At 51.0% G+C, this 24,847-nt stretch overlaps 1 protein-coding gene across 6 annotated transcripts in view; it reads right to left on the bottom strand.

Moving 5' to 3' along the window:
• Window positions 1-24,847, bottom strand: part of UBE3C (ubiquitin protein ligase E3C) — a 109,009-nt gene that overhangs the window by 12,339 nt on the left and 71,823 nt on the right. For all 6 annotated transcript variants that reach the window (XM_032304263.1, XM_032304262.1, XM_032304265.1 and 3 more), the window contains 3 exons: window positions 12,276-12,488; window positions 4,541-4,729; window positions 4,375-4,441 (listed from right to left, as the gene is read on the bottom strand). In XM_032304263.1, coding sequence (XP_032160154.1) covers window positions 4,375-4,441; window positions 4,541-4,729; window positions 12,276-12,488 — 469 coding nt within the window. The remainder of the gene's footprint in view (window positions 1-4,374; window positions 4,442-4,540; window positions 4,730-12,275; window positions 12,489-24,847) is intronic.

Consider the following 24,847-nt stretch of genomic DNA (forward strand, 5'->3'; position numbering starts at 1 on the left):
CTCTCAGCGGTGGCGTGTGCGCCACAGCGAACGGGTCCCACACATACACTCACTTTGCTGTGTCTACACTGTACTCTTTTTGCCGTTACCCTGAATGAAACTGCTTAATTCTGTTCTCAGATTGTGTGTGAGACCAACATTGGTTTGTGGTACTGATTTGTGCTGAAATGATTTTTAGTTCTCATTTTGTTTTGCTGTCAAGCTATCTATGAAGAAAGCCGGTTTTACTTCCTTTTTGGGGGTGGAGGGGCACAGGGAGAGGAAGGGGAGAGAGAATCTTTTTTTTTTTTAAATTTTATTTATTTATTTATTTGACAGAGATCACAAGGAGGCAGAGAGGCAGGCAGAGAGAGAGGAGGAAGCAGGCTCCCAGCGGAGCAGAGAGCCCGATGCAGGGCTTGATCCCAGGACCCAGGGACCATGACCTGAGCCGAAGGCAGAGGCTTTAACCCACTGAGCCACCCAGGCGCCCCGGGAGAGAGAACCTTAAGTGGGCTCTACACCCGGCATGGAGCCCACCGTGGGGTTTGCACTTACGACCCTGAGGCCATGACCTGAGCCGGAACCAGGAGTCGGAGATACCTGGCCAATTGAGCCTCCCGGGCACCCCCAGTTTTACTTCTTTCACTTTTCTTTTCCAACCTGGACGTTTTTCTTTCCTTTCCTGCCTCCTGCCTCACTGCACTAGCTAGAAACCACGGTCACGTGCCTCTGACATAGGCAGGCGGCATTTAACCTTCCCCAGGGGGCCGGCAGCTCTGACGTGCTGTGCGTGTCTGCTCTCAGGGCGAGAAAGTTCCCTCCTGTTCTAGTTTCCTGAGGGTTTTCACCCCAAATGGGTAGGAGACGCTTAGATGCGCCAGAGCTGCACTCGCTTTTTCCTTTCTCTTCTGCCTCGACGGAGACGACTGTGCGGGTCCTGTTCTCTGCACTGTCAGCACTGCACGTTATGTGCACACGTTTTCAGATGTTAGATGAACTGTGCATTCGTGGGGTAGGTGCTGCCTAGCTGCCGGATTCAGGCTGCTAATATACTGAGGACTTTTGATCTTTGTTCCTGAGGGATATTAATTTATGAATTTCTTGTGTTATTTTTGTATCAGGCTAATAGTGACCTTTGAGGAGAGAAATCTTCTCACTCAGCTGCAGCTGCAACTCCCACAAAGGGTATGTTTTTAAGGCTTAAATACTATTCTGGGGAGAATACTCATTTCATAATATTTAGAAAACAGAGAAGAACAATGAAGAAAAGTCACTTGTAATTTTGTTAATTATAAATGTTTATTACGATTTTATGAAAATGAAGTGACTTTAATTTTTTTTCTGATTTTTAATTTTTTAAAAAAGATTTTATTTATTTATTTGACAGATCACAAGTAGGCAGAGAGGCAGACAGAGAGGGGGGAAGCAGGCTCCCCGCCAAGCAGAGAGCCTGATGTGGGGCTCGATCCCAGGACCCTGAGACCATGACCTGAGCCGAAGGCAGAGGTTTAACCCTCTGAGCCACCCAGGCGCCCCTTCATTATTAGTTGTTTTAAAGTAGGCTCCACGCCCAGTGTGGGGCTCAACTCATGACCCTGAGAGATTAGGAGCATCACGCTCCGCGGAGGGACCCCGCCGGGTGCCCCAGCACTGGAATGACTGTAGTTCTCCTGGTCTTGAAAATCGAATTATGCAGCGTGTCCCAGATGGTAAGCACAGGGAGTGGACACTGCGTAGCAGCGAAGGGCCTCACGCCCGCGACCGCGTGCCACTCCTGCTTGGTCCTACCAGACCCCAGGCACAGAGACGTGGTTTCACACGCACTCACTGTATCGTCACGTTTACTTAAGAATATGTCTACATTTTCTAAGATATCTAAAACATTTTTAATATTATATTTTGTTTTTTATTTTTATTTTTATTTATTTATTTATTTATTTTTTAAAGATTTTACTCATTTTATTTGACAGACAGAGATCACAAGTAGGCAGAGAGGCAGGCAGAGAGAGGAAGCAGGCTCCCCACAGAGCAGAGAGCCTGATGCAGGGCTTGATCCCAGGACCCTGGGATCATGACCTGAGCCGAAGGCAGAGGCTTTAACCCAGTGAGCCACTCAGGCGCCCCTATATTTTGTTTTTTAAAAAGTAATCTCTATTCCCAAGGTGGGGCTTGAACCCATACCCGAGATCAGGAGTCACAATTTCCTCCAATGGAACCAGCCAGGAGTGCTGCTACATAAAATGCTTCAGGAGTGGGGTGCCTGGGGGGCTCAGTGCGTTAAAGCCTCTGCCTTCTGCTCGGGTCATGATCCCAAGGGTCCGAGGATTGAGCCCCACGTTGGGCTCTCTGCTTGGCAGGGAGCCTGCTTCCTCCTCTCTCTCTGCTCTGCCTGCCTACTTGTGATCTCTGTCAAATAAATAAATAAAATCTTAATAAAAAAAAAAAAAAGATAAAATGCTTCAGGGGTGCCTGGTGGCTCAGTCAGTTCAGTGACGGACTCTTGGTTTCAGCCTGGGTCATGATCATGGCGGCCTAGGATCGAGCCCCGCGTCAAGCCCCACAGCCGGCTCTGCACTCAGCACAGAGTCTGCTTGGCCCCTCTGTCTGCTCCTTCCATACTTGTGCTCTCACACTCTCTTGCAGGCAAATAAATAAATAAATAAATAAATAAAATATTCGGGAGAAAATAATAAAAAATTAAAAGACTTTAAAATGTCTGTGTGCACAATAACATTAAGAATCAGTGGCTCACGGGGTGGTGGGTACCAAGGAGGGCACGTACTGCACGGGGCACTGGCTGTGGGCATGAACAACGGATCTTGGAACTTACAATTAAAGTTGAATTAAGAAAAAAGAATCCACGGCTCACAACTACAGATTTTCATATGTGTTTAAGATCTGGAGTTTCCCACAGATGAGAAAAAAGAACAAAGGGCTGGAGGTACCCTCAGCCAAGCTCCAGAACGCTCGCCATCTCCTCGGTGCTCACCCTGCTTGCCGCACTCTCAGCGAGTCCTACCCGTCCTGATCCTACCCCTGAAGTCTTCATATCCTTAATAAGCCATTTAACTTCTGGGCTTCTCTCATTTAAAAAAAAGAAAAAAAAAAAAGAGTACACGTAGAAATCAACAAAAAACTATTTATTACAGTGGAAGGTTAAATAAATCATATATACCTATTTAATCTCAATAACTAGTTGTAAGAAGAGTAACAGCTTAGAGATACATATATGTGTGTGTGTGTGTATATGTACACATATTTTTATTTATTTATTTTTAAGGAGACAGAAGTTTATTGAACACCCCTCAAGGGTGGACAGGACAGCAGAGGAGAGGCTGTCTGCTGGAAAGAGCTTATTTTTATTTTTGATGCTACAAAGACAATGTATACTATAAATTGTGTATTGCCACAAACTAGAATAGACTGAAATTCCACTAAAGTTACAGTGATTATTTTAAGGACTTTTTTTCTCTCTTCATGTTCCTAAGTGTATATGTGGTTAATTTGAAAAACTTACAAATGCCCAAAAGAAACGCCAGGTCTGGCTCTGAACAATCTCTCTCTCTGATGACTAATGTCGTTAAGCATCTTTCTATGTGTTAACTGGCCATTTATGTACCTTCTTTCTGGTGTTTCATTTTCCTGAAGGGCAGAAACTTTTAAGTTTAACTTAATAAAAAGGAGGTCCAATTTTTTTGTTTATTCTTTTTAATTGTTAGTGTTTTTTGTTCTGTTTTGGGTTTTGGGCAGGGCGTTAGCAAGCACTGTTTTAAAAGCAGAAGACTTGAACCCATACCCGAGATCAAGAGTCACATGTTCTTCCAACGGAACCAGCCAGGAGTGCTGCTACTTAAAATGCTTCAGGGGTGGGGTGCCTGGTGGGCTCAGTGGGTTAAGCCTCTGCCTTCGGCTCAGGTCATGATCTCAGGGTCCTGGGATCGAGCCCCACATTGGGCTCTCTGCTCAGCAGGGAGCCTGCTTCCCCCTCTCTCTGCTCTGCCTCTCTGCCTGCTTGTGATCTCTGTCAAATAAATAAATAAAATCTTTAAAAAAAAAAAATAAAAGCGGAAGACTAGAAGCGATCCAATGCATTCGTGGAGACTTAAGAAAACATGGTGGGAAAACAAAACCACAAGACGCAGAATCATATGTAAAAATGAGGACAGTAAGAAGAGATCCTGTAGTTGTGTGTAAAGATATACAGAACCAAAGAGCAGCTACTTGTTGGGGGGCAGGCGGAGGCAGAACAGGCCAGCTGGGGATTTCACGGGGCCCTCGTGCTGGGCTCCAGACTGTGTGACTGAATCACCGAACAGAAAGCAAATGGAAAGTCCATTTGGAAATACCATCTGTGACGTTTTCAGGAATAAGCAAGCAGCAGTGGCAACTTACCTGAATAGTTTGTAAACGATTTGAGGTCGTCCAGACTTATGGGGACTTGTGCACCAGAAATCAATACCTGAAAAACAAGTTCGATTCGTAAAATGTGAGGCAGCCTGCCAGGCGGCTCCTCTGAGTTTTGTGGCAGCAGAGGTCCCAGGGGGCACGGCTGGCCTACCTGGATCTCCTGCTGGTCGAACATCCGCAGCCACTCCAGGTTCACCACGTTGGCCAGGCCCTGTCTGAAGGCCAGGCAGTGCTGGCGGATCTGCCTGTTCAGCCTGTAGTCAGCCACGAGGTGGATGTACGCAATCCTGTTGGCACTCGTCACAGGGATGTCTTTGCCACCAAATTTCAGTTCGACCACCTGGAAAGAGTAAAACAAGGGTCTGGAAATTCTAAGTAGGACTAGAGCAAAACGAAACCAAGAAACATTTCCTTCAGAGAAACCTGCTAGCACGGCTTTGTACACGGGCAGCGGAGTAAAAGGCCGTGCGGCTGGTGACAGGCCAGCCTGCATCGGCGCAAGGACGCCCCGCTGATGGGACCCTCCACAGCCGGGCGTCATATCTGCCTTTAGGAGCGTCAGCCACCAATGCAACAGGTGATGATGGCAACTCTGTCGTAAACATTAGCAATCGGGTGCCTGGGTGGTTCAGTCAGTTGGGTGATTTTGGCCCAGGTCATGATCTCAGAGTCGTGAGATCGAGCCCCACGTCAGGCTCTGTGCTCAGCGGCAGGGGGGTCTGCCTGAGACTCTCCCTCTCCCTCTGCCCCGCCCCCAACATACAGGCGCACGCTCTCCTTCTCTGCAGTAAATAACTGAGAGTTAAAATCGGGCGCCCGACTGACCCATCGTCGAGCCTCTGCCTTCAGCTCAGGTCATGGTCCCAGGTCCTGGGATCGAGCCCCGCCTCAGGCTCTCTGCTCTGCGGGGAGCCTGCTTCCCTCTCTCCCGCTCCCCCTGCTTGTGTTCCCTCTCTCGCTGTGTCTCCGTCAAATAAATAAGTAAAATCTTAAAAAAAAAAAGTTAAATTATGAATCACAAAGGGCAAAGATACGAACCGAAAAATGAACTCATGTCAAAAGGGATTCATTCTGGAGAAAATACAACCTAAGGAATGAAGGTTGTAGGGGAATCGTAAGTCATAGTGGTACAAACAGAACATTCTTCTCTTTGTGTCTCTGTCATACTGTTATCACTATGAAGTACTTCATTCTTTCATTCTTTTATAAAAGACTCGTATTTATTTATTTACAGAGAAAGAGACAGATACAGGCAGGCGGAGGGACAAGCAGGCTCCCTGCCAAGCAGGGAGCCTGATACGGGGCTCGATCCCAGCACCCCGAGATCATGACCTGAGCCAAAGGCAGACACTTGACGACTGAGCCACCCTGGGGCCCCTCATTATTTTTACTATTTTTAAAGATTTTATGTTTAACTTATCTCTACACCAACGTGGGACTCGACCCGACAACCCAAGATGAAGTGTCGCAGGCTCCGCTGACTGAGGGGCCGGGGCCCCTTAGGTACAGCAGACAGGACTCGGAGGACAGCAGTCCATTAGCGATGACGGGCTGTCACTCAGATGGCCCACCCCCAGGACGGCCGTCCATCCTCACTGGGCCTTGCTCACGCAGTGTGTTGGGGGCACTGCCGGGGTGTCAGCAGGAAGCCCACGGCAGAAGCCAGGGCCGGACGCTGGCTGTCCCCGCCCGCTGTGACGGGGACACCTGCAACCCCCACCCCTGTCCCAGGAATGGCTTTCATCATTAATAAAAGGGTGGTATTTCTGCTTGGTCTACCCAGGGTCTGTGGTTTGTGAGCTCGTGTGAACCAAAGGGGACGGAAAAGCCATCGCAGAGGCGTCAGCCTAACTCACAAGAATGCACCATTTTCACGTTTGCTGCTTCTCAGACGCACCTGGATGAGGCCGCCTGTGCTAAGAACAGAGACAGCAGTGAAGCCGATGTTCCGGTGGGTGGCAAAGCTCGGGGTGAACACAGAGGGCTGCCCAGACTGTGGGTCACGGAAGCCGCGAGCAGGTCCTCCTCGCGGTTCAGCCTGAACGAGGACAGCACCTCCGGCTCCGGGCAACGGCCTGCCCCGGGCAACGGCATCTTGGCCAGTTTCTGCACCACTTCCCATGGAGGCCCCGTCGCAGAGGAGCTTTCCTGAAATCACCTTCGCCCATGGCTGCCCAGCTACCTTGCGCCACGGACACAACAAGGCTTCGACACGTGGGCTTCTTCCCCCGGTGCTCCCCCTGCCCGCTGGTGCTTGTGGTCTGGGCTGGAACCAGAGGCCCAGGAAAGGCTCTGAATCCACACCTCGTCTCCCTTCCCCACTCCGGGGAGAGACCATGATGCACCCCGTGCTTGCTGTCCACGCACTACCTGGGCCCCACGAGCCTGCAGGGCTGCTTTCCTGCAACTACCGGCCCTTACGCCAAGTGCACCAACAACGGGTACCAAATGAGCGGTTAGTGAGTGATTCAAAGACAAAGGACCCGGGAAACTGTCAGGTAAAGGACCCCCAAAGCCCCAGACCCCCTGCCTTATCAGATGGCAAGGCTGTTTCCAGGGACCGCAAGGGGACAGCGTGTGGTCATCTCCGCTCCTGTCTCGGCGACGCTGGAACAGCAACTCAAGTCTCACACTGTGTTGGATCGGTCCTGGGGTTCCAGGGTGAAGGCGTATTTACATCTCTCAGTATGAACCAGCAGCTCTCCTGCACTGCGCTCCCCGCCCCTCCTGAGTGCGGCTGGATAGCACTGGGGGGCACACGGGCTCCCCACCCAAGTGCACCCACTTCATCCTCGGGGCCCCGTCCACGCCCTCTGGAAGGGCAGACGAGCTGCTGTGACCAGCCCAGGCTCACGCGGCACGGCAGCAGAACCAGGGCCTGAACGAGGTCTCGTGCCTCAAGTTCATGCTCTGGGCACAGCGACACTGAGGGACCACCTTAAACCCTGAGCCCTTTCCTCAGCAGAGACACGTGCACAAACTCGTGGTCTAAAATTTCACATGCGTTTTTAGGCAGGCTAACAGCCGTACTGATTTCCCCAAAGAAAGCAAGTTGGGGAAAAACCCTAGTATTTCTGAAAGGAAAATTAACGTGACCTACCAACATATCGGGGTATTTGCATGTTAGAACTCTCTAAGTCACGGTATTTCATGCACTTAAACCTGTACAGAGGACTGTTTCTGTATCTGCCGTTGCAGAAATCCGGAAGGTGTCCCCCATAGATCAGCTGCTTTCCAGGGACTTTCTCAGTTTCCCTGCTGGACCCTTCAGTGCAATTAACCCCCTGCGTGGCCACCCACAATCTCTTTATTCAGCGGGAGCTTCTGCGAACGACTGAAACATCGTCACTTCGCACTTCTGCTTCTAACCGGTTCCAGTGCTACCCGAGCTGCTCTAACGGACGCTTATGTGGGCGACGTCTCACTGTCACCGTCTATCCTGGAAGGAAAATGGGAAACACTCCCGCCAGCAGAGGCCGCGGGCATGGCACTATAGAACCGTCTGGCGCTTTTACTTCATTGGTGAACCACGCCCGCGGGCGGCCCGAGACGGGGACCGGCGGCCTCACTCCCGGCGTGTTCACGGTGTCCTCACGCTGCGACACGCAAGTCTGATTGCGCAGAGCGGAACTTCAGCTGTCTCGGATGGCAGGGGTGGGAACAGACGCAGCTCAGTGAGCCGTAACCAGGACGGGGCTCTGTCCTCCCCGGTCTCATCTCCTCTGCCGGCGCCAAGGTCCGTTCTCCAGGATGCCCACAAGGTCCGTTCTCCAGGATGCCCACAAGGTCCGTTCTCCAGGATGCCCACAAGGTCCGTTCTCCAGGATGCCCACAAGGTCCGTTCTCCAGGATGCCCACAAGGTCCGTTCTCCAGGATGCCCAGAGGTGTCCGAGTAAGACGGAAGCAGGAGGCCAAGGTGGTGTCATTTCCCTTATTTCCACTTAGGATTTAATCCACACCTATTTCTTAAATAGGTGGCTTTTTGTCGTTGTTTTTGAAGGTTTTACTTATTTGAGAGACAGTGTGAGCTCATGCACGGTGGGGGGGGGGTGCAGAGGGAGAAGAGGGAGAGCCCCAAGCAGACCCCCTGCCGAGCACAGAGCCCCTGACGTGGGGCTCGATCTCACGACCCCGAGATCATGACCTGAGCCGAAATCAGTAGGACGCTTCACCGACCGAGCCTCCCCGGACCCCACTAAATAAGTAGCTGTTTAAAGGCCAAGAAACAGACTAAAACTCAAGTACCACGAAGGCAGGCAGAACACCCAGAGTTTAGAACAAGGACGCGTAAACCTGAGTATGCTTCTCGTCCCAGCTCCCGAAGACGTCCCTGCTGTGGGGCCAAGCGACGGTTTGGCAGTCCCAGGATCGAATCTCAGCTTCCTGGGAAGGGAGGCTCAGGGGTTTTCTTTTTTTCTTTTCTTTTTAAAGGATTTTATTTTTTTTAAGTAATCTCTACATCCAACATGGGGCTCGAACCCACAACCCCCAGATCAAGAGTCACACATTCCTCTGACCAATCCAGGTGGGCGGCCCTCGGGTGTTTCCTTGTTCCTCATTTCCCGCCGGCTCTGAAATGCACGTGTTTAGACTGCTGTACCCTGAGGAACTGAAATGCTGCAAACCAGGATTTGGAATCAAACACTGGTTCTCCTTCCGTGCACGGCCTTGCTCTTTCTAAAGCCCAAGGCCTCTAGCCACTGCTCTCCACGACGGCAGGAGAACGCGACTTGCTGGCGTCCGTCCACCTTCTCTTGTATGTCCCTAAGCTTAGCTGCTTCTCCTTTTTCCTTTTTTTTTTTTGTTTTTAAGAAGATTTTATTTATTTGACAGAGAGAGATCACAAGCAGGCAGAGAGGCAGAGAGAGAGAGGAGGAAGCAGGCTCCCCACCGAGCACAGAGCCCGATGCGGGGCTCGATCCCAGGACCCTGAGATCACGACCCAAGCTAAAGGCAGAGGCTTTAACCCACTGAGCCACCCAGGCGCCCCTTGAGTACGTTTTGATATGAAGTTACTTTTAAGGTTACAAAGCTGATGACCTTTGAAAGCCTGAATTAAAAACCAGCAAAAGAAATTTACAAAGATCAATGGTAACAAACGTTCTGTAGTTAAAACAGAACTACTCGATTCAGAGAAGATTACTCATCTACATAAGAATGGCAGAAAAGCTGCTTCTCCCTACAAAACAGACCTATTTGTCTAAAAACCAAAAATTAGAGAAGCACATTGGCCACTTTAAAATCTGGTAAAACGAGACATAACAAGTACGACTTCAAAGGTCCTCCAACAATCCGGTTTGTTGCACACGTTAAAAAGGGTTTTGGGAGGGCGCCTGGGTGGCTCAGTGGGTTAAGCCGCTGCCTTCGGCTCAGGTCATGATCTCAGGGTCCTGGGATCGAGTCCCACATCGGGCTCTCTGCTCAGCAGGGAGCCTGCTTCCATTCCTCTCTCTGCCTGCTTCTCTGCCTATTTGTGATCTCTGTCTGTCAAATAAGTAAATAAAAATCTTAAAAAAAAAAAAAAAAAAGGTTTTGGGAGAAGATACTTGTAAATGACAATACAGACAAAAGGTTGATATCCAGGATCTATAATGAACTCCTCAGACTCAGCACACACAAAACAGACAATCATATCAAACAATGGGCAGAAGATATGAACAGACACTTCTCCAATGAAGACATACAAATGGCTATCAGACACATGAAAAAATGTACATCATCACTTGCCCTCAGGGAGATTCAAATCAAAACCACATTGAGATACCACCTTACACCAGTTAGAATGGCCAAAATTAGCAAGACAGGAAACAACATGTGTTGGAGAGGATGTGGAGAAGGGGGAACCCTCTTCCACTGTTGGTGGGAATGCAGGTTGGTGCAGCCTCTTTGGAGAACAGTGTGGAGATTCCTCAAGAAATTAAAAATAGAGCTTCCCTATGACCCTGCAATTGCACTCCTGGGTATTTACCCCAAAGATACAGATGTAGTGAAGAGAAGGGCCATCTGTACCCCAATGTTTATAGCAGCAATGGCCACGGTCGCCAAACTGTGGAAAGAACCAAGATGCCCTTCAATGGACGAATGGATAAGGAAGATGTGGTCCATATACACTATGGAGTATTATGCCTCCATCAGAAAGGACGAATACCCAACTTTTGTAGCAACATGGACGGGACTGGAAGAGATTATGTTGAGTGAAATAAGTCAAGCAGAGAGAGTCAATTATCATATGGTTTCACTTATTTGTGGAGCATAAAATATAACATGGAGGACATGGGGAGATGGAGAGGAGAAGGGAGTTGGGGTAAATTGGAAGGGGAGATGAACCATGAGAGACTATGGACTCTGAAAAACAATCTGAGGGTTTTGAAGGGGTTGGGGGTGGGAGGTCGGGGTACCAGGTGGTGGGTATTATAGAGGGCACGGATTGCATGGAGCACTGGGTGTGGTGAAAAAATAATGAATACTGTTATGCTGGAAATAAATAAATTAAAAAAAAAAGTTTTGCAAATTATGGGACCATCTGAACGTACGCTAATGTACACAAAAGTACGCCGAATGCCCCCCCGCCGACCGCCCATCTTACCAAGTCCCACCTGGTGGCCAGTCCAGCCCATCTCTACCTCCCCCCACGGCCCCGATCTCCCCACGCTGTGAGGAGACCCCGGGTGTCAGCTGAGTGCGTGGCATGAGAACGTCCCTAGCGCACTCTGCCTAACAGCTAAAAAGTGGAAATGACCCAAATGTCCGTCAACGGAGAGACCGGATCCCAACACCACGGAGCGCCGCTCAGCTGCCAGAGGGACGAGCATGGGCTCCTGGGGCAAGGGAACGCAGCAGCCACCAAGGGCCCCGGCCGCAGGGTTCCCGTCCGCACCGCACCTGGGGTAGCCGAGCGTGCGCACAGCAGGCAGGTCGTGCTCACTGCCGCGGGGCGGGACGGGCCTGCTCACGCGCACCGGCTTCTCTGGGGAGAGGAGACCATCCTGGCCGGAGCTCAGGAGGGCGGCGCACCCAGAGCGAGCCGACCCGCCGTCCTCAGAAGCGTGATTTGGTGGAATGCCAATCATGCCCCGACAGTGCTGTCATCTAGAAAAATCAGTTTCAATCTCTAACATGTAGGGTTTTTTTGGTTTGTTTTTTGTTTTTTTAAGAAGAATAAAGACATGGGGCACCTGGGTGGCTCCAATAGTTAAGTGTCTGCCTTGGGCTCGGGGCACGATCTCAGGGCTCTGGGATCGAGCCCCATGACGGGCTCCCTGCTCAGCCGGGAGTGTGCTTCTCGCTCTCCCTCCGCTGCTCCCTGTGCTCATGTTGTCTCTTCCTCTCAAATGAATAAAGAAAATATTTTTTAAAAAGGGGGCACATGGGTGGCTCAGTTGTTGGGCGTCTGCCTTCGGCTCAGCAGGGACTGAGCCCCGCATTGGGCTCCCTGCTCAGCGGGGAGCCTGCTTCTCCCTCTCCCGCTCCCCATGCTTGTGTTCCTTCTCTCGCTGTGGCTCTCCCTGTCAAACAGGTAGACAAAATCTTTAAAAAAAAAAAAAAAAAGATAAAGACACTAAGACCAACCAGATTGATCATGCAGGCCAGCGGTCGGCGTCAGAGCACCCGAGGTCCACTGAGAATGGGCAAGGAACAGAGGTGCACAGGGACCCTTGCGGCTCCTGTTGAGAAGGGGCTACCCCCAGTCCCCAGGGCCAAGAGCCAGACGAGCAGCAGCCCCGGGAAGGGAATCCCAGAGGACTGGGGCCGTGGCCCGTGCGTCTCCAGCCCCCCACGCCCCACGTCGAGCCCTCCGGGCACTGGACGGCGCCGGAGCACTTCCACACGGGAGGACACCCGCCGCCTGGCGGGAACAGCAGCGGCGTCACAACAGGCCCCTCACCTGCGCCTCCCCCAGGTCGTTGTTCACCACGGTGAAGTTCAGCCCCAGCTCCTCCACGTCGCCTTCGTAGCTCTTGAGGAAAAGCAGATTCTTGTACACTTCGGGGTCGAGCGAGGCCAGATGATGGATGTCCACATCCGCGCTGGTGCCAAGCAGTTTGGACAGGAAGAAGCCGGCGAAGGGCAGTTCCACCAGCATGTTTTCGTACAGCGCCTGCAAACGAGAGCGCGGAGCGCGGTCAGCGTCGGAGGAGCTCCTCTCTCAGCCTGCCCGAGAAGCCACCCACCCCGAGATTGCGCGGAACCCGGATGGACCGCAGACACGCTCCTCACCATGCCCGCGATGGCGGGCGTGGACACTGGCAGAGACCCTCCGCACGCGAGGCCAGGCTGGCCACCCGGTGCATATGTGAGGGCATCGCACGTGCTAACATGGACGCTGAGCACGCTTCGGGGTGCCTCGCAAAGCGTGCACGCCCGTGGACACTCCAGAGCCACATCGCCCATGTGGCCACAGAGGGGCATGTGTTCCTGCAGACACTTCGCAGGCATCGGGGGCTCTGAGGGCTGCTCAGCGAAGCCCCCTGCCGGGGGCTCAGAACGACAGCTCAGCACCTTGGAGCTCTGCGGGCCGGAAGTCTAACTCCGGGTGGCAGCAGGCACATCCCCTTGGCAGGCCTCCTTGTCTGATGCTGCTGACGGTACCCCATGGCCCCTGGCTTTTAGCTGAGTCACTCGGAACTCGGCCTTTCCGAGAGGCTGTCTTCCCTGGGTGCGTGTCTGCATCTCCCCGCTTCTCTCACAGAGACCAGTCGCTGACTCTGGGGAGCCCCTCTTAACCCGGTGTGACTCACAGGAAAGGTTCACTGGCAAATAACATCAGGGTCACAGGTATGGGGGATTAGGATGGAACCCCATCTTTTTGGGGGTCACAATTCAACCCACGACCACAGGCTGGACCAGCTCGGTGGCTGCTCCTCCACTCAGCCTTTGTAGCAAAGAAGGAAGACTGTGTGCACGAGTGAGGGCAGCTGTGTCAGGGCTGGACCGCGCCTAATTCTCAATGTCAAGAAATACTATTCTTCAGACTTTTTCAGCCCCCAGGAGGAAAATCATTCTCAGCACCCTGACCACACAACCGGGGCAGGCCGAACGCGGCCCACGGCGGCAGTCTGCCCCGCCCCGCCCGAAGACGAAGGGTCCAGGCCCTGGGGCTCACAGGACTCCCGTGGCCCTTGTGCGGCCACGGTGGGTGAGCGTGTGGCGGAACTGGCGTCAAACCCAGACGCCCTGACGGAGGACTTCTCCACTCGGAGTTACTGCCCACTGTTCTCCTGAAGGGCCACATGCATAACTGTCTTTTTATTTGTGTATGTTAAAGCATGATTTCCATAGAGTAAATAAAATGTACAACCTCTAAGAGTACAGCCTGAAGAACTACCTGGTTGTGCCCGTGCAGCGGCCACTTGGGTGGAGATACAGAGCACCTCCCCTCCCCCAACTCCCCATGAGAGCTCCCTCCTGTCCCTCACGTCAACCCCCTTCTGTGGCCACCCCCACCCCCAGAACCCCCTCCAAGGGTATCAGACAGCCCTTGTCTGCCTCCTCACTACGTGAGGCTGTTCACTCTTTCACATGAGGCCATGCGGCATCTCCAGCCCTGGGCCTGCTGATGGACGTGGGGGTTGCGTCCCATCTGGGGCTAGGGTAAGAAAGCTGCTGGACCATCAGTGCAAGGTTTCCTGTGGGTCTGCGCTCTGCTTCTCTCAGGAGAGACTGAAGACCTGCTAACCCCAGGGGAGTGCCAGGCATGTGGTGTGTTCAGCTGCATCTGGAAAGGACACGCTGTTTTCCAAGCACAACCATGTCCCACCATGACCAGCAATGCAGGAAGCTTCCAGCTGGTCCAGACCCTTGCTGATGATCAGTGTTGTCAGCCTTTTTAAAGTTGAGTTATGGGGCACCTGGGGGGCTCAGTGGGTTAAGCCTCTGCCTTCGGCTCGGGTCATGATCTCAGGGTCCTGGGATCGAGTCCCGCATCGGGCTCTCTGCTCAGCAGGGAGCCTGCCTCCTCCTCTCTCTCTGCCTGCCTCTCTGCCTACCTGTGATCTCTTTCCGTGTCAAATAAAATCTTTAATAAAAAAAAAATAACATTGAGTTATCCTGGTTTGTATGAGGGGGTGTCTCACTATGGTTTTAGTCTGCATTTCCCGGATGACCGGTGGTGCTAGATAATTTCAGTGATTATTACTACATTCATCTCCAGATTCTCTGTCCACGGGCTGGGGGTCAACCAACACGATGGCAGATTCATCTTGCGTGCTAAATACGCCTATGGCCTAAAGCTGTAAAATGCAGCAAGGGATCAGAAGTGGGTTGTAAAGTTTTCAGAAACATTCTGATCATTTTCTTCTACATAGGATGGACTTGGAAGCCCTGACGAGTCTCGTCAAATATGTTCTGATGTACCCAAGCTACCACGTGCCGAGGCCAGCTCCAGGCCAGGTGCCGCGCTCAGCACACACCAGCTGTCTCCCCTCCATCTGGCCTATCTGGAAGGTCTCCTAAGCAGAAAGCAAGAGTCCCTCTTCTACAGAAGTCGAGGGGAAATCTGGATTTCCAAGCCCACGGCCCTTTCTGCTGGAATAAGTGTGGTCTGCAGAGACGGGAGAATGGCAGGGAGCGCAGACTCGCCGCCCCCGCGCGGTAGCTGGGGTGCTGGGGGCAGAGCCTGAGGCACACATTCTCATCTGGGGAACAGCGGGGGCCCCGCTGCAGGAAGTACTCAGGGAGCTGTGCCGCAGACGTATGCAAAGATCTTCTCTAAGTCACCGCTGAAAGACCCAAGTATCAGCAGGCCAGGAACGCGGCCCCCAGCACGCTGCCACAAAGCCAAACTGTCATCCCTGGGGTGGTCATTCAGCGGTTCGCCTGACCCTGTCCGCACACACGAGAGCTGAGCCATGAGGCTCTGGAGACGCAGCTGTGCCAGTGAACTTACAGGAGACTGGCAGCTCCTGGGGGCAGGGGCTCCAGCCCTCCGAGCCACCAGCCCTGCGCCACCCTTGGAGTTGGGCCTGGGAGCCTTGCCCTGGCGACGGGGACTCAGCTAGGTCACGTCCCTGTGTGCCCTTTCCGCACGGGCAACAGGCGGTGGGGGCACCAGGCTGTACACCCCCGAGCCTTAACACGCCGAGAAACGGACCCTCACGCAGGGGCTTCCCGGACCCTCCTATGCCCCCAGGAATGCTCAGGTTCACCTTGAGTGAGACCCACACTTTCAAGTCCCTCCCACTCTCAGGACGGGAGGGAACCAGAAAAGAGCCCTTAAACATGGTCCTGCACTGGTTCTCGCCTCGGAACGCCGCTGGCACCCAGTGCGGATGAGCCCTTCTCCCCGAGGTGAACGCCCCGAGGATGCCGGGTTCACTCTCTGTTAACTACGTACTTCATGGTTCCCCCCGGCCCTTCGGACTCAGATGTTCTCTGTCTGCCAGGGAAACCGAACTGTTACGTCCCTGGGCTTCTATTTCTGATCTGAAGACTGATGAGCACCCAGTTAGTTCTGAAAATGCGGCAGAACAGGACTTGTGAGTGAGAGAATGGGCAACACGGCGGCGGCCAGCACTTAACTTGTCCACTGGTAACGCCAAAAAGGAGTTGTTTTGAGAAACCGCAGTTTGCTCAAAGTTAAGAACAGCTACCGCTATAACGGGCAGCACTTAGGAATCCCGTTATTTCCAAATGAGCGATGGCCTCAAAGCCAAGAAGAAGGTTCTGTCCCAGCCGTCATGATTGATTCCAGGTGTTGAAGAAAAGCGTCATCCGGGCAGCGGACGTTAAAGTAAACCGGGAGCGTAAATCACGGGACGCTCGATACGTAAGGTCATTGTTTGCCACTTGCGCATCAGTAACAATAAACCAGGGAAATCCGTTAAATAGATCCGAGCTACCTGAATTTTAAACAGAAATCCCACTGTGACTCATAAAATGTAAATGCCTAGGTGCAATTTTTTACATAAGGCAGGTTTAGACCTTTAGAGCATTTAATATACAAGCACTAATAAATGATAGCACTAAGAACTCTGATTGCATCAGCTAAATGGATTATAAATTAAATTTCCATAATGTATGCAACTTAGATACAAATGTAAGCATAAATCAAGGTATTTTCTAAACACAGGTTAATTATACAATTTCAAAACTGCCTATTTTTTATGCAAAATAATCCACTTAGCATTTTTCACCCTGGCCTTGGTTCTCAGCCGGCCGAACCACAGCTGTTCCAGAAGCTCATCAATCACGACTTGTCACGGAAAGAATCGCAATAGGTATATGGAAAAAACCTGTAACGTATTTTTCAACTGTCTGTCTTTTATGAGTGTTTATAGCTAGAAATTGTGCCAAAATGATTTGAAATAAAAAGGATTAATTACAGTAGAAGCCTTTTAATATAAGTGAGTGCAGTCGCAATGCGGTTAATGCAAGCCGTGGCACTGCCTGGAGAGTGAGTGGGAGCCGCGCGGGAGGCCACTTCTGTTTGCTGCCAAAGAACTTCAGTAATTTACTACATTAAGAATCAATAAAAAAATAATGCTTTTCAAATGCGTCTCTATCAATCTTCAGGTAGTTCTAAAGCGAACATTTATAACTTAATCTAAAAACTATATGAGTTGTCTTGTGTTAAAGCCACCCTAACTGAGCAAAAGATGGTAATTTTAGTTATTTCAGATCACGCGAACCTTGGAGTCTAAACAGGTAAAAGAAGAAACGCACAGAAGGCGCGGCCGGCAGCGACGCGCTACGTATCGGCTGTTCTTCCACAAGAACAACCGGGCAGGAAACGCGGACTCCGTGTGGGACTGCTGTGGCTTTCAGGACCAGAAACGCCCACAGGGCAGAAAACACCCCTCATCCCTAAGGCCCGAGTCTACGTACAACATGCGGCAACCCAGTCACTCGAGAGACATCTATTAAGTGACTACTATGGGCTAGGGACTACTTTCCACCTTTGGATTCCACAACCGTGAATTTGTTTGCAGAAACCCATTTCTTCTCTTCCGAGACACTTCAGGTTGTGCAGAACGATGTGTGTCACGCTCCACTCAAACCCCTGGGTCTTCGCAATCCTACCCCAGAGGTCTTCCCACACTGCTCACAGCTCTCGTCAGCACAGTGGCGGCGCTGCCCAATGTTCAGATCTGCGCTATGGGGCCGTGTCCCGTTACCCCCATGTCTCTCCTGCACGCTGTCACCACCTAAGACGGCGAGGCAGCCCCTCCAGCTCCACACTCCCTTACACTCTTGCACATCCTACAGTACTTCTAGAAATAGGGACTCTGGGACACCTGGGTGGGTCATTGAAGCATTCCTCTGCCTTCGGCTCAGGTCACGATCCCAGGGTCCTGCGGTGGAGCCCTGTCGGCTCCTTGCTCAGTGGGGAAGCTGCTTCTCCCTCCGCCTGCTGCTCCCCGGGCTTGTTTTTTTTTTTTTTTTTAAAAAGATTTTATTTATTTATTTCACTCAGAGAGAAAGATCACAAGTAGAGCAGCAGGCAGAGAGGGGGGGAAGCAGACTCCCCACCGAGCAGAGAGCCCAACTCGGGGCTCGATCCAGGACCTTGAGATCATGACTTGAGCCGAAGGCAGAGGCTTAACCTACTGAGCCATCCAGGAGCCCCCCCCGGGGCTTGTCTTGCCCTCTCTCTCCCTAATAGACAGATAGATAAATAAATGAAATCTTAAAAAAACAGAAACAAAACCAGGGACGCCTGGGTGGCTCAGTGGGTCAAGGCTCTGCCTTCAGCTCAGGTCATGATCCCAGGGTCCTGGGATCGAGCCCCGCGTCAGGCTCTCTGCTCAGCAAGGGGCCTGCTTCCCCCTCTCTCTCTGCCTGCCTCTCTGCCTACTTGTGATCTCTGTCAAGTAAATAAATAAAATCTTACAAAGAAAGAAAGAAAGAAACAGAAACAAAACAAAACAAAAACCAACCCAGAACAAAGAACCCCGGAACAGTGAGTCTGCCCATTCTCGACTCAGCAAATGTCGGAGCCGGGCCAGTGGCCCTGGTGTTCAGAGAAGGCGCCGCTGAAGCCTGAGGTCCACGGCAGGGGCTGGCACCGCCTTCCGCTTCCCTGCAGAGGCTCCCAAGTGGCCTTGAGCGGAGCGCCCGGGCCCTGCCCATGGCCCGAGAGCCCTTCTCTGAGAGCAGCCCTCCGGTGCCTCCCGTCACACCAGCAGCACAGGGCGCTGAGCGGGGGCTCCTCGGGCCACACCAGCCACTCAGGCCGGAAGAAAACCCTTCCCCGAGGACAGGTCTTCTCTTGCTCAGGCCAACTGCTGGTGTGCACGTGATGCTTTGGCAGCTTTAGTTTACGAAGCCGTCCTCTTTCAGAAGCCCACAGGGGATCCTGGCGGGTGGGGCGTGAAGGTCCAGTTCTCAGATCCTGTCTTCCTCGCCGGACAGCCTGAGATGGAGCCGCGCCGTGGGGTGAGCGGGCTGAGCCGAGCGCCGAGGCTTCCCTGCCGCGTGTGTCTCACCACTTTCCTGGCTCCGCCCGCTCTGCCCAGAGGCATTTCTGGAAGACCAGGAACCAAAAGGGTCGCCAACCTGACCCACCACGAGAGGGGACTACCTGGGAGATGTAGGACAGTCGTTACGTCCCTGCCTCTGAAAGAGTTAACAGGAGTTGAGGAAACCACGTGGCAGAACATCTTCACTAGCGAAAAGGAAACTTTTCTCAGGTTTGAAGATTTTTCTACCGCACAGGATAGTAAAATATAGACTGAAATCCTCCACCCTCCCTCCCTTGAAATTCGAGGATACGGACGTCCCTCCAGGATAAGTAACATCGCTGTGGCCGGGTGCTGAGAACTTCTCCTACAGGCTGGGGACACACAGCGCGGCTACAGCTCCTCCGGCCGAAACCACCCGCAGAAGCCCAGCCCACGCTACCCTCTGACACGTTCCGGCTCGGGCAAAATCGCGGCATCGCACTGTGTTTTTGGTAGCAGCTCTCCTGAGACAGGACTCACACGCCGGACAACCCACTCCTTTAGAGAAAACAATCCAACGGCTCTCACTCTTACACAACCATCAGCACAATCAACTTCCGCACACTTTCATCGCCCGCAGAAGAAACACTTCCCTCGCCGTGGGCCTCCTTTCTCGCACCTTCCGAGCCTGCGACGATCGCTATCGACTTTCTCACCGCACAGATTCCCTCTCTGGACATTTCAGACGGACGGATCCCCCAGCGGCGGTCTCTGTGATTCGCGCTCGTCCCGGAGCCTGTTCTGCTCCGGCGTCCCCGCGGCCGTCAGGACTCCCTTGTCCCGGAGCCCGTTCTGCTCCGGGTCCCCGCGGCCGTCAGGACTCCCTCCTTCCCGCGGCCACGCTGTCGCCAGTGGTGTGGACGCACCGAGTCCGTTCGGTCAGATGACGGACATTTGACCCATTTCTCCGCGTGGCTTTCACAGAGAAAGCCGCCGTGAGCACGTTCTGCCTGAACACAGGCTGGCCCGGAAGGCAGGTCCGTGTGACCTGGCCCGACCCGCCCGTGTCCCGAGGGGCCGCACTGACGTGCGTGCGGCTTCCCCGCGTCCTGGCCAGCACCTGCCTCCTTCCGACCTCGTGGGCACGAGGTGGTCTTGCGCTGCGGTTTAGGTGTGCGTTTTCCTGATGACTAATGACGGCGAGCATGTTTTCACGTGTTTGCTGCTCACTCACTTACCTTCCCTGGAGAAATGTCCATCCGGGTCCTTGGCCCACCCTAAACTTAGACTGTCTGGATCCTGGAGTCCCTTCTCTATCCCAGTCCAAGTCTCGTATCAGACACGGATGCGAAGACTTTCAGTTTCTGGATGGTGTTCTTCAGAGCAAAAAGTTTCTGATGAAGTCCACCCTATTTTTTTCTTTTTGTGTTTCTGGTTTCGTGTCTAAGAAAAAGGATTATTCCCGATAATACTGCAATGTTTAGCACTGTTTGCAGGGTGGGCTGTGCTAGGCTTCTTTTTTTTTTTTTTTAAAGATTTGTTGGGGCGCCTGGGTGGCTTTGTAGTTTAGGCATCTGCCTTTGGCTCAGGTCATGATCCCAGGGTCCTGGGACTGACTTGAACCCCACATTGAAGCAGCGGGAAGCCTGCTTCTCCTTCTCCCTCTGCTGCTGCTCCCCCCACCTATACTCTCTCTCTGTCAAATAAATAAATAAAATCTTAAAAAATAAATAAAAATCTGTTTACTTACCAGAGAGAGTGAGAGCAGGTACGCAGGGGAGAGGCCGAGGGAGAAAAGCGGACTCAACGCCTGCCGCCCCGTCCCTGGCTTTGACTCTCCAGCGGCTGGGTCTCCTGCACTCCTCCCACGGCCGCCAGCTCCTGCCCTTGGTCCTGACTCAGGGCCGTCTCCTGCACACTCAGACCCTGACCTTGACCCAGCAGCGGCCTCCCATCCACTCTCCTGTGACTTTCTGTCTCTCTGCCCCCTGCTGTCTTCTGTCCCACCCAGGCACCCAGTCTTCAGGCCTGTCCTGAGTGTCCCTCCCCCATCTGGTTCCAAACACCCCACACCCGGACTCCTTCCTGCCCAGTGTACGCGGCCCCCACCGCTAACCACAACACCACACCTCGTGTTGCCGCCTTCTTGGTTCCCTGCCCTCAGGTCCTCATGACCAGCCTCCTCTCCACGGCCCAGATTTAAAAGTTCACGGCCATGATCACATCTTGTGCCCTCGACTCCCCTGTACCCAGCTCACCCGGCAAACACCGCCCACCCCGGGTTCAACCTACCGCCACACCTGCGTCAATGTCCCCCACAATGATGCCACTGCCGGACTGAGGTGGGCTTTACGTTATTTTTGGTTTTTTACTGTTCTTACTGCACAAATGAAGACCAGAGATGAGCAGCAGACTTTAAAGCAGGACCAGCAAGCCCGGGTTTCTAATTTTCTTTGTTTGTTTTTTTTTTAAAAGATTTATTTATTTACCTTTATTTATTTATTTATCTTTTATCACAAGCAGGCAGAGAGGCAGGCGGAGAGATAGGAGGAAGCAGGCTCCCTGCCGAGCAGAGAGCCCGAGGCGGGGCTCGATCCCAGGACCCTGAGATCATGACCTGAGCCGAAGGCAGACGCCCAACAACTGAGCCCCCCAGGCGGCCCTGTGTTTCTAATTTTCACGGTGACAACTCAGCAGGGCTTAGAGAAAGGAAAATGGCCTCAGTATAATGATACTGATCTGCACTTGATCAGCAACAAATTTATGAGAAGGGACAGCTTAACAGTGAGCAGGCTCTATACTTGACTCAGGAGAAGAAAGAATTTTGCTAAGTATCTCAGAGGGGCTAAAGCTACAGCAATACTTTTAGGTTGTGGAATCAACTGAATTCTGGAACATATGTGTGATTTTTACCATACAATCTAACTTACTTGTTTTTATTTCCCATTCAGTTTTGAAGAAATAAAATGCACGTAGACAGAACGCCATGGCCCCGGCGGACAGGAGGAAGAGTGCAGAGAGAGGAGCCCTTCGTTGTTGAAGGGGCGGACTGGAAACCGTGGGTGTCAGCAGCCGTGAGGGCCAGCCCGGTCCTCAGAAGGGGCAGGAGTCCAACAAAGGGACCACTTTTGAGTTATGACGGTCTTTGATTTTTCTGCTTCCAAAACAAGCTGAAGGTCAAGGAGAGCAAAAGCGCAATGAGCCGCCCGCTGCGGGGGACGGGGAGGCGCAGAGGGAGCTCCAGACTCGTTTGTGAAATCTGCTGACACCAAAGGAAAAAGTCTCAACATTGACTGGAAGGCTTGGGCTAAGCACAGAATGATCAACTATTTGCTGAATATTATGTTTAAAAAAATCTAGGGGAAAAGATATATTAACTTTAGAGACAAGAGCACTTAGTCCGATGACAATCAGAGGAAGAAGCTCAATTACACTGACCCTTAATGAGTCGGAGAGTTCAAAACAAGATATTATAAAAGAGAAGCTTTGCCATTTAAGACCAGCAGAACTTAAATCACCAGTACTCACTTCAATCTACACTTTTAAAGGCTCAGCAAATTCAATGAGCGTTTTACAAAAGGACTCCAATGATATTCAAGAATAAATTTTCCCAGGTCTCAAAAATGCCAGGATAAGTTCACTATTACACTCTCTGCTACATTACGTGTGCACTGTATGCTACTGAAATACGAAATTATAAACCACACGGAAGTTTCAGGGTCTTCTAATTAAAAATTGGAAATACATGACCAAGATATTATCAAATAATCTGATTTATAGGCATCCTGCTCCAATTAAATCAATATTCTGAAGCAAGGGGGGGAAAAGCCATTTTCAAATAGAATTCAAATATGATAAAAGAGCTCCTTCAATAAATTCCTGAACTTAATTGGCTTAAATGGACCTAGGTGCTTCTATCTGTAAAAAAAAAAAGTTCAAGATGACATTACCACATCCTTGAGCTGTTTATTTATTCCCTGTCTGAAGCCTGATTTACAGGCGATAAAACGCAATCACGACCCACACCAGAAGCAGGAATCATCTGCTAATGGAACTTCTAATTGAGAAGTGACCAGTGACATGAGGTAATTCTTTCCATGTAGGATTGCTCTTCCAGACCTCTGTGCACTTCATCACAGTAAACAATCACTAACATATGCATTAAAGAAAATTTAAATACATTATGACCCAATAAATATCATAATCAATCAATACACAATTTTCTTCCCCTAGGAGTTAACGTGCAGACACCACACTATTAGGGAAAGACCGTTAGGCTCACTTAGATAGGGACAATTTTTAACATGCTGGTACAAAGTTTAACCATTTGTAATCAGATAATAATCAGATGTTTTAGGAACTAGTATTCCCTTAGGAATTTACAGTAAACTATCTAAGTAAAATCTTAAATACGTAAAACTAAATTGTCTACCATCCTCATAGAACTAGAGTTTCGTTACTGGTTCTGTCTAACCGTCATTAATTAATTAATTAATTAATTATTTAAAAAATATTTTATTTATTTATTTGACAGACAGAGATCACAAGCAGGCACAGAGGCAGGCAGAGAGAGAGGTGGAAGCAGGCTCCCCGCTGAGCAGAGAGCCCGATGCCGGACTCGATCCCAAGACCCGGAGAAGACGACCCAAGCCGAAGGCAGATGCCTAACCCACTGAGCCACCCAGGCTCCCTAACCTTCACTATTTTAAAGAGCGTCACTGAGATACAATTTACACTAACTTCACTTCTGGGAGGAAGGTGTAGGTCCCTAATTCTCCCTGGAGCCTGGTACACAATGCAGAGGAGAGGAGTAAGAGTGCTCTGCTGTCGGCTCTGGACCTCCAGGCCCCGCAAGGACACCGCTTCCTCACAGCGTCTGCACCTGGGAACATCGTGCCCATAAACAGGAAAAAAAGTTTATCCTCGCCAGACTTACAGAACTAATGGGCAGAAAACTTCAGCAAACCAGGACCATCTAATTATCTCGTCTCTGTGTTAATCAAGATTGGACAATTTGTACATTTGGAAAAAAAAATAATAGCAAATTTTAGTAAGATTTAACTCATGCAAATAAAATCACTTCCCCTATTGTCCGTAACCACACTGTGAGAACCACTAAATTCAGGGGGTACTTGGGGGGCAGCCGGCCAGCTCAGTCAGTGCAGCACGCCACTACTCATCTCGGAGTCATGAGTTCCAGCCCCATGGGGGCGGGTAGAGATTAATTAATTAAATAAATAAATAATACTTAAAAGATTTAGGGAGTATCTCAGTTTAGTCTAGCAAAATAAAGGCTCACCATTATTATTTTAAAATTTAATTTCATTACTATTAATTTAGGAGATTCTCAGGCTCACCTTAATAGAAAGAACTAGTATATCATTTCAAAGATTTTCATGAAATGGGTTATAAAATATTATTGTCCGGGGGGAGCTGAAGCTGGGTGCCGGGGACCACTGCCAGAGAGAGACGGTATCTCACAGAGACGGACACCAAACCAAGCACACGGCTTCAGGTGGGAGAGGCAGGTTATACCTTCGAATGAATTAAAGTAGAAAAGAGTGGGGCGCCTGGGTGGCTCAGTGGATTAAGCCGCTGCCTTCGGCTCAGGTCATGATCTCAGTGTCCTGGGATCGAGCCCCGCATCGGGCTCTTTGCTCAGCGGGAGCCTGCTTCTCTCTCTCTCTCTCTCTGCCTGACTCTCCGCCGACTTGTGATCTCTCTGTCAAATAAATAAATAAAATCTTAAAAAAAAAAAAAAAAAAGTAGAAAATAGTCTGTTTGACAGTTATGTTGAAGAATTTAACAGCAGGTCAATGTCTGAAATTTGTCTCTGATGATAAGGAGAGACTAAAGAAACATATGTACATAATGATGAAGTTAAGTCAGAGCCCATTTCTAAACTTGACAACACCGAGAACCTATATTATTAAAGTAGCAACATTTGGAATCAGAACAAATGAACAGTGACTGGGCTGTTAACCGCTGACCTCAGAGATAAAAAGAAAGGGTATGATTTTTCTACTGAGGACCTCCTGGGTCCCCTCCACCACCCCGAGCTCCATTACCATCTGTCATT

The sequence above is a fragment of the Mustela erminea genome, chromosome 11, assembly GCF_009829155.1.
Source record: "Mustela erminea isolate mMusErm1 chromosome 11, mMusErm1.Pri, whole genome shotgun sequence".
Lineage (NCBI taxonomy): Eukaryota > Metazoa > Chordata > Mammalia > Carnivora > Mustelidae > Mustela > Mustela erminea.